Raw genomic sequence first — 10251 nt, 5'->3', positions numbered from 1 at the left:
TTTTTTTTTTTTTCTTTTTGAATTCTTTTATTGTCTTGAAACTGCAATGTCATACTTTTTAAATTTTTATTGTTTTATGAATCTTAAGGTCAGAAGTGTATTGTGGTATTCATGCATTTCTCTCAAGAAATGCATGAATATGGAATGTATGAAATGAAATGGTTTCAACTAGTAATTAAAAATGTATCACCAATAAACTAATGAGGGAACGTCCACGTGAATACATGATCTACTAAAATTAGTTGCTACAAATCTTCAATTTATTTTTCACTATCTTTATTTAAATGTTTAGCATACAGATTATTCTATTAACTGTTATGCTTATTTATTCACATTGTTTTACTCTAATTATGCATTACCTTGTGACTTTGAGATTTCGATGATGTGATTGCTTATTTTTAGAATGACATTGTGATGTATGTGTAAGAGGCCTGATTTGGCTAGTTAGAAGATAAAACGAGTAGAATATTTTAGCCAGGTACAGTCAGTTTAAATGCTAAAGGGTTAAAAGAAAGAACACATTAGATAATAACGTTTGAAAAAAAGAAACAAGATGGTCATGGCCGGAATACTGAATGTCATAAATCAACTCAATTGTAATTGACCTGGTACCAAACAACATTAATTCACTTAATAATTTCCATTGCTGTTAATGCTTGACACAGTTTTCATTTATTACAAATCATTTCAATCTTAATTAACAAGAAGTTGTTGATATCTTAAGGGGTCATAGAATTTTAAAATTGTCTATGGATCAAACTTTTTGACCTCTCATAACTTAGAAGCACAGGCATAGCTATGTGGTTAAGAAGTCCATCTACTGAACGTTCTCTAGTAATGGAAGAGTGATGACATGCGCTGACCTAACCTGTTGGAAGCACACAGTAAGTTAATTTCATCTGTCGCCTATACTTCAAACTATGCAGTTCTGAATAGTCATCTGTGAGGTTATGGATAGAAGCTCCATTGGCAATGAGGAAGTACAAGGAGATAGCAATCATCTGTAAAGGTGGAGCAATCAGTATATATATGTATGTTTGTATCTCTTTATTTTGACTTAGCATGTCTGTTGTAAATGAGTATCACTTTCATACAAGCAGTGTCATTCATTTCCATTATTCTGCAAAAACCATGTCTGACCATGGGACAATGTTACCTTGCTTAGAGACAATTGAGGCAGCAGGAAGGGTATCTGGCCATAGAAAATCAGCCCCAATGAAACTCCATTTGGCTCCAGCAGGCATAGATCTAACAAGTATCATGTAAGGAAAAGAAAAACTTGATAAGGAACTTGTCATGTACATTTGTGAACATCTGGAATATCTGTCAGCTTGGCATGACTGCCTCATTTAAAGATACTGAGAAAGAAAATATCTACAGAAACCCAATAAAGCCTACAACCTTTGTCTTTGGGTTGTAGATTTACATTCATACCTATAACCATCATTTTACAAAACAATTTAACGATAGGTTTAGTGGGGCTGATGAAAAAGCCTCAATATGGTTGTTTCTTAGCTCATAATAGCTGCCAAATTTCCTTCATATCATCTTTATAAGAAAAGGATAATAGGTCTTAGATTCACTGCCTGAAATTAATTGAATTGTCACTACTAGAACATTTTTGCTCATAGATTTCCTTGATCAGGGCTGACCTAGGGTTCAACAACAACAAATTATGTAGATAGCAATGTTGAGGTTCCTTATAGTTTTTATTGATATTTCACTTTCAAGTTCAAATCTTTGAGTTGAATTTACCTTTCATCCTACCAGTAAGATGTTATGGCTAATTCAATCAATTATATTTTGGGTCAGCAGAAACATAGTGCTAGATTTTACTCTCTTAGTCTTTACCTATGTCCTATCACGTTGTGAGCTCACATCTTGCCGAAGTTGACCTTTCCTTTCATCTCTCTGGGATAAAGTAAAGAAGTTCTAGTCATATATTTGAATTTGAGTAAATCAGCTCAGTTGCCTCCCTACCACATTTTTGACCTTGTGTCCTTATTTAAAACTCATATTATTTGTAGAGTAAAAAATTTAATGATAAGCTAGACTAATTACCTTGTGGTGTTTAGTTTGGTTCATCCTGTGTTAAAAATCCATGCAGGGTTGATAAAAATAAGTACCATTCATGGACTGGAGGCCCAAATATACTGACTACAACTCTTTTTCCCAAAATGTGTGGCCCTGTGCCAATGTTAAAAATCATTACTATTTGCAGGAAGATCCCATTCACCATACCACCAAAGCCAGTCTAACCACAGTGGCTCCCCATCAAGTAGTCTGGGTCTTTCTCCAAGAGATACACGATCAACATCTCGTTCACCCAGTTCGTCTCCGGTAAACATGAATTCTTTTTAACATTATTTTGATATTATGTTCATCATTAGCTCTACTTTTATAGTAAAGTTGTTTAGAAAGGCAAGGCATTAAATTTCTTTGGAGCCTCTCAAATTTCATTAGGCCATGAACATAATGCATTTAACCATGTTTACTATTTTTATTCCTTTTCTATACAAATAGATTCAATGGAATTCTGAATATTTGTTTTATTGTATTTTACATACTACAGTATTTGATGGCATGAAAGATGCACAAACATATTAGATGTACCCCAATTTCAACAGCACATATTTAGGAAAAAAGATTTTAGTGCATTCAAGCAGGTGATATAGACCTGATTTCATATATAGGACCCAGAGTGAATTTTTTGAGACTTTTAAAGAAAATAGTGCATCTTATAAGCCATCGAATACAGTATATGCATTTCTTTTTAGCTGAAACTTCTTGATACCATTGTTTCTATTGAGAAAAAGTAATGCCTTTAATTGCCATGAATGTTATCATCAGCTGGAAACAGTTCAGATATTTTTATTATTTTTGTCATTCTAAGAGTGGCAGATGGACAGAATCAGTAGAGCGTTATTTAGTTATATCTCATTATGTTCTGAGTTCAAATCTCATTTGACTGTTTGTTCTTCCAGTGTTGGCTTTAACTTTGATTCTTCCAGGTTTGACTTTGTTTTCCTTTCATCCAGATTGACTTGATTTTTCTTCCTTCATTCCAAGTCTGTTTTGCCGCTCAACTCTTCTAAGGTCAACTGAATAAAGTACAAGTACTGGGATCAATCTAATTGACTGTTCTCTCACAACATCTGTGGCCTTGTGGCTATTTTAGTAATTCTTTGAAATTTGGATTCTTAAGATTTTGATTTATTAATAACATCTAAGCGTAATAATAACCTGAACCATTCAGACTATTGGCCTTATCCTTTGTATTCCTGCTTACATTAACCTTTTATAATATTCAGGTTTCTCTGTCCATTGTATTGCTTATTTATTAATATTGTTTTGAATTAATCATGCATTATTTTGTAGCTTTGAGATTTCAATAATGGATATGTGCAAGAGCCTGAATCTGGCCACTTTGAACATAAAACAGGTAGAATGTTAGGGTCGGATATGGCCGGTTTAAATACTAAAGGGTTAATTTTCATTGCATTCATCTTCATATATCCTCTTCTCTCTTCCCCCTCTCTCCCAGTTCATGTTTTACATTTATGTATATGGCCAATGTAATTCTTTAATATACCAGTACAACTAGCTGAAAATGAATATCACTTTGTAGGATAAATATGCCAATGAGAGCAGCTTCCCTAAAATTGGCAAATAGTTTAATCTCTAATACTGAATTCAACATGTCTTGTGGGTTTGTATTGATATTGGCTCCTCTGTACTTAAACACTCCTGTGTTATTCCTACTGTTGTATTTCATGGAATTTGGTGGTGATTGTTTAACCCTTAGTTAAATTCATTCAAGCTGTGACTGTTCCATTTTAATTTCAGACAGTATATCTAGGATTACAGTATCCAAAGTGTTCTTCTTCTTGTAAGGGTGTAGATATAACTGTAAGGCAGCAAGCTGGCAGAATCATTAGAATGCCAGGCGAAATGCTTAGTGGTATTTCATCTGTGTCTATGTTCTGAGTTCAAATTCCACTGAGGTCGACTTCACCTTTCATTCTTTCAGGGTCGATAAATTAAGTACCAGTTACATACTGGGGTTGATCTAATCAACTAGCTCCCCAAAAATTTCCGGCCTCAGGCCTAGAGTAGAAAAGAATATTAAGTTAGCTGTACCCTTACCATAGTATTTAATTATTGCTGCAAAAAAACATTGATAACAACCTTTGCTTGAATTACTGTAGATTGCTTGGAATAATATAGAATTGTTACCTAGGAGGCCGATTTCCTAATAATTCAGCAAGTGGTTGTAGTGTAGCCCAAGGTCAGCCCTGATCAAGCAGACATTTGACAAAAGGCATTCCAGTTATGACCATTATGTCTTTTTAGGGTTTATAATGTAAGACTATATTATCTAATATGTCCGTTCGTTTTTTTTTCAAGATGGGGGGTGGGTGAGATGTGAGGATGGTTTGGCTGCTATTTTTAGCAGGTAGAACAATTACATAGACTGCCATACTGTTTCTCAGAAGCATAAACAAGTTGATTGTAACAATAGTAAATATAGTATTTCTTATCTTTACTTAGAAAACTTCAGCAGACATTATTTGATTTAGAAGCTAGCAACATAAACGTTAATGAATTTTATACTAGACTGCTTACTACTTACAAACCTGAAGTCCTACTCATTAAAGCATATTTGTCTATGTGTAATGTTAATGTGATGAATAAACTAAGGGGAAAACTCAGATATAATCGAAGTTAGTGTGCAATAAAGAAGACTGTGCTGATGTAGATATGTGATGTGTGTGGAGGATACCAGTTGAATAGTGAGTGGAACACTGAGTACTCCATGTAGATAGAGCCTGTCTGAGGAAGGGCAGGGACAAGATTTATAACAAAGTATCAAAGACTTATCTCAGGAGGCTGGATCTTATGGAGGAAATGACAAAGAGCTATGACTTGTGACAAGGTGATGTGCTGAGGAGGACCTGCCCAACTCATGCAAGTATGGAAGGACAGATGTAAAAATTATGATGGTGGTAGTGGTGAAGATTGTATCTATATTCAGGTCTCTACTGACCATTGTCTTCATATTAAGCCCATCTACTCCTTTACTTGTTTCAGTCATTTGACTGTGGCCATGCTGGAACACCACCTTTAGTCGAGCAAATCGACCCCAGGACTTATTCTTTGTAAGCCTAGTACTTATTCTATCCGTCTCTTTTGCCGAACCGCTAAGTTACGGGGACGTAAACACACCAGCAACGTGCCTGAGTGAAGGTAACTGGAGACCAGCCAGCTCTGAGAAGCAAAAGTTGCTGATGTAGCAGTAGAAAAGGCAATGAGAAGAGACAGCATATCTATGGGCCAGTGTTCAGAGTGTGTCTGTGAGCAACTTCATGCCAATCAGCCAAGTAGACTTTTTTTGGATGTAGCTTAGGGTAGGGTCAGCAGTAGCAACTGTCCCAAGTGTGAAAGCAGTACTTTGTGGACTTCCCTTGAGCTTTGTAGTGGTTTAAGTATTTTCATTTCAATCGTTTACAAAAGACGCATTTTGTAAGAGCATTACATTCCATTTAATTGACCATTCTGTGAGTACTTATTTTACTCTAGCTGTATTAGAATTCAGTACTAAGACAACACAAGACTAAATACTATAAAGCATTGAGGCACACTCATGATTGTATGGCTAAGAAGTTGTCTCTGTAACCACAAAATTTCGGTTTCCATCTCACTGCATATCATCTTGGGCAAGTGTCTTCTACTATAGCCTTAGACTGACTGATGCCTTCTCAGTGAAACTATAGATGCAAACTGTGTATGCACGTGCATTTGTTTATATATTTTCTGAATATTGTGAGCTACAAGCAGTGATGCTGTTATCCTTTCCCCTGTCAACGAATTGTCTGCTGGATTTGCAATTTTGAAGATGTGTAAAATTAGAGATCCTTACATGAAAATCATTTGGCTGTGAAACAATGCTACAATAATATGCTCATATAACTCCTGCTAGTAATGAAAAAGGATATAAGAAATGAACAAATGAATATAAATGTGTGTTTATTCTTCACATTAGCATTAATGTTGCCTGTAAACAAAATGTACAGCAATAGTTTGATGTGAAATAAAGTATCTTTCTTGGAGACAGGAAGGACATCTGGCTAAAAGAATAGATGTTTCATTGATCCCATGCCAGCATGGAAAAAGTGGGCATAAAATTGAAATGTCAATTTGTTTCTAATTCCACCAACATGTTCTCAAATTCCAATATATTATGTGAATTTATTGATTGTAGAAAGATGAAAATTAAAGATATTTTTTAAAAAGATGCATATAATTTTAATTATTTTTACCTTTTATAGTAAGCGTTGTATTAACATCTAATTCTGTTTTCAAATTGGAATTTCTTCTTGTTTTCTAGGTTCCTGAAAATGTTCCTTTGACTCCAAAAATTCTCAATCAGATGTTAGACTCCCAGTATGCTGCTATGTTTGCTGCTTCTGGAGCAGCAGTAGCATCCAATGAACACTTTCTTGCTATTGGTCAGAATTCATATCCTAGTGGACATCCTTTTAGCAACAATTCCTCCCAACTTTCAGAAAGACCCTATAAACTGAGCTGCAGCCCGACAGCAAGAAATAATTCTAACAAGCTTTCACCTTTACTGTTACCTGGTTTGTATCCTTTACTGCGAGAGCAGATTGCTTCTACTTCCTCAGTAGGGTATGGCACAGGTTTGCTGGGTGTGACTCAATCAGCTAACTGCTTGTCTACTAGAACATTTAACTCTACCAGTCCATCTCTATCTCCCAAACATGTGCCCTTCAGGAGTCCCTCTCCACTGACTTCCATACCTGCTTCAAGCAATGCAAACAGCACCAAAAATGGCCATGTTTAATGTTTACTACTACTACTACTACTACTACTACTACTACTACTACTACTACTGTATGTGTTTTTATCTTGGGTATTTGTCAATTACCCAAGCAGTTTTTATAGTTAGCCAATGAAATGTTGTAGTTTAATTTTTTTTCCACACTGAAATTTAAATATATAAACAATGGGATTATTTGTTATTAGATTTACAAAACTCCAAACATATTTTCATAATACCTGATTGTTACTTTTTTTTTTTGTTTTTTTTTTTATAGGTTCTAGAATGTTTAAGGTTTTCCAATATATGCTAAACCTACCTGTAATAGATAATATTTTGGAGTTGCAATAAAAACCTGAACAGCAAAACAGTTGATAGAAAACCAAATGAGTGGGGATCATTACCGACTGAGAATGTGCAGAAAAGTAACAATGACAAACTTATTTGAGTAAATTTTTTGCTTGAAGCAAAAGAATTTAATTTTTCATTTTAGGAATATTATTTTCATTTTTGCAATTTTAAAATAGATACATCAATTAAATCAAATCATGGTATTTATCTGTTAATTTTATGCTTCTATGTTCTCTATTAATGTACAGAATATGTTGAAACATTTCAGTTAAAACTATAGATTTTATTTTAGCACAAAGTATTACATAGTATGTTTTTGAAAATTTGTAACACAGACTTTGATTTATTGTTAACTTACTAATGTTAGAATCTTAAAACTATTATCCTCATTATTACATTCTTTTCATTCTGTGACAAATTCCATAGAGAAATAATTTGATTACTTTAACAAGCGTTGTTGATACAAGTTATGTTTGGATTAAAAGTTTCAGTTGGCTTCACATTTTGCATGATAAAACAGAAAGGAAAATATGCTTGATATTTTTGTAGAATATTTTCAATTTTTTCTTGTCACTTTTGTTTCCCCTGAAAATATATTAAACAATTATTTTCTAATCAAAATTTTTCGTCCACTCCTCTCATTTTCATGCTTTTAAGCATTTTCTTATTTACTTCATTTATTGCATCTTCAGGTTCTATTGCCAAGACACTTTGAAGTTCATTATAAACATGTAAATTTAGTGATTTTGATAAGCCCTTCAAAAATTTATATTACGTATGTGTGGGTTTTTTTTTTTTTTTTGTTAAACACAGATTTAAATATCATTTGATAATGAATAAATTGGTCTGGCTGTGACTTAACATTTGTTATCTTAGAATGGCAGTTTTATATTGTTAATTTTGCAAATCACAATTATTATTCAAACCTAGTTTACTGGTACTCTGGGATGGCATAAATTTGTTTTGCTGGTAAACTTCCTCTTTAAAAAAATTCATTCTAAGATCATTTCATGTAAAAACACTGGTGGGCAATTGTCTTTCATGTTAATTTAATTATTTTGCTATTTCTTGTTATATTAGAAATTATTCCTGAAGCACTGGCTGAAGCTTGAAAGCTGTGATATTCTAATGTGCCATTTAATTATTTAAATGCAATGTATTTATTAAAATTAATATTTTTTACAGATAACTGTCTCTCTTTGTATTAGCTGTTAAAAAAAGAAAAAATATTTCTATGTAGCTTTACATTTTCAATTTTTTTATTTGTTTCTCACATTGATGAAATAAGGTGTATTTAAATTTTTTACTTCAATTTCTACTTTTTTTATTCTATATAAATTACTGTATTTGTGAAGTTATCACAAACAGCTGCTATGGAATGAAAGAGGTAGCATTACTAATTTCTGCAAAAAGACCTTATTTACATCAACTACTGGCAGCTTATTTTCCAGCTAATATATGCTTATTTTTTTTATTATCATTTTTCTAAGTATTTTTTTCCTTTTTTCGCACAAGTGCATATGTATGTATAATTTTGAAATGTTTGGAGATAAACAGAGTAACAATTTTCTAAATTACTTTAAAATACATGTTAATATCTTGATAGAACATCATATAATTTGATGGTTTAAGTGTTTTCAGTTGATAAATATTTGCATCAATAGGTGATGGTAGATTGTATAATGTCATTGTAATTGATATTAAGCAGTAATGTAACATAGTTTTGTCATAACTATACTTTTGATTTTAAAATAGTAGGGTTATTTGTCGTAAAATAGTTTATCAAAACTTATCCCCATCTCCCAAATTTTTATCTCATTTAACTTGGTTCATAGACCCACTTTGGAATAATTTATTCAGGTTGTTGTAGGTGACATAATTGGTGTTGTAAGAAATACCTCATGTCAGTTCACCCTCTGTGACTACCTAGAATGCCAGAGATGTTACAACTAAATTTTATGAAGTACCAATAACGATTTAGCCATTAAGATATTTTGCATCCTTATCTGAGGAGTAACATAGCTGTTAAAGTTTCAACCCACATCCTAAATTTATCCTGTAAAAATAACTTTGTTCCACTGCTTTTTAACTTTTTTGAAATTATAAGCAACTAGTGAACAATTTTACTGTTGAGAAGGGCAGAAATATAAAGTTAAGTTTCAACAATATATATATATACATATATATGTTTCTCTAAGATCTTCTTTAGACAACTTTTTGTGTGTCCTTGTAAGAAATGTTGTATACTTACAATGACCATTTGACATTGGTCCCTATCTTTGACAAAATCAAAAGCTTCTTTGAATCTAATTTGACATCTTATTAGATTATCATTAACTTCTAAAACATATAACTAGCAAAGGTTCCATCTATCTGATCTGTAGCTTGATTTTTGTATATTTTAAAGAGGGGACAGTTGTAGAAGTTGGTCCTCAAGTATGTGTAATGAAAACAAATCTTTCAAGATAAAAGCTAATTGAGTGCTCTACACAAACTATATTTAATATTTTCATTCGATGTATTGCTTACATAGCTTTCTAAAACATTGACACTTTTAATTCATGGATTTTGTTATCAGTGACTAGCTAATTGTCATATTCAGAGGAACTAATTAGATGTTGATCCCTTTTCATTTGAAATCTTTTATGGCATTCTAGATTGGGATAGTTCTATTTATACAATTTGGGGGAAGCTGGGGATTTTTGTAGTACTTTTTTTTTTCTTCTTTCTCATATTTAAATCTGTTTGTCTCCTCCTCACTTTTGAGATTTTTTCAATAAAAATTTATCAATTAGCATTGTTTGTCTTCTATATTACCTTAAATTATTTTGTGTGTAAATGAATCTTATTCAAATTCATTAGTAAGAATTGCTATAGTTACCTCTTAGAGTGTGGTAGGAATATATAAAGGATTTTTCCTTACCTTTTAATTCTTTAGATTACTCTGTCAAATATAATGCTTATTTATTTGCATGGCTTTGAATTAATCATTCATTATTTTGTAGCTTTGAGATTTTGATAATGTGATAGTGTATTTTTAGATTGACATTGTAGGGTAG

The 10251-nt window shown here is 32.5% G+C and overlaps 1 protein-coding gene across 11 annotated transcripts in view; it reads left to right on the top strand.

Moving 5' to 3' along the window:
• The window catches only part of LOC106868430 (tudor domain-containing protein 5), a 90170-nt gene extending 80183 nt beyond the window's left edge, over window positions 1-9987 (top strand). For 9 of the 11 annotated variants that reach the window (XM_052971691.1, XM_052971656.1, XM_052971664.1 and 6 more), the window contains 2 exons: window positions 2222-2340; window positions 6389-9987. In XM_052971691.1, coding sequence (XP_052827651.1) covers window positions 2222-2340; window positions 6389-6865 — 596 coding nt within the window. In that variant the 3' untranslated portion in view covers window positions 6866-9987. The remainder of the gene's footprint in view (window positions 1-2221; window positions 2341-6388) is intronic. The other 2 variants (XM_014913685.2, XM_014913687.2) reach the window with 2 other exon arrangements.
• Window positions 9988-10251: the final 264 nt, after the last annotated feature.

Source organism: Octopus bimaculoides, chromosome 1 (assembly GCF_001194135.2).
Source record: "Octopus bimaculoides isolate UCB-OBI-ISO-001 chromosome 1, ASM119413v2, whole genome shotgun sequence".
Lineage (NCBI taxonomy): Eukaryota > Metazoa > Mollusca > Cephalopoda > Octopoda > Octopodidae > Octopus > Octopus bimaculoides.
Note: the sequence above shows the minus strand (reverse complement) of the source record. Positions and strands in the feature narration are given on the sequence as shown.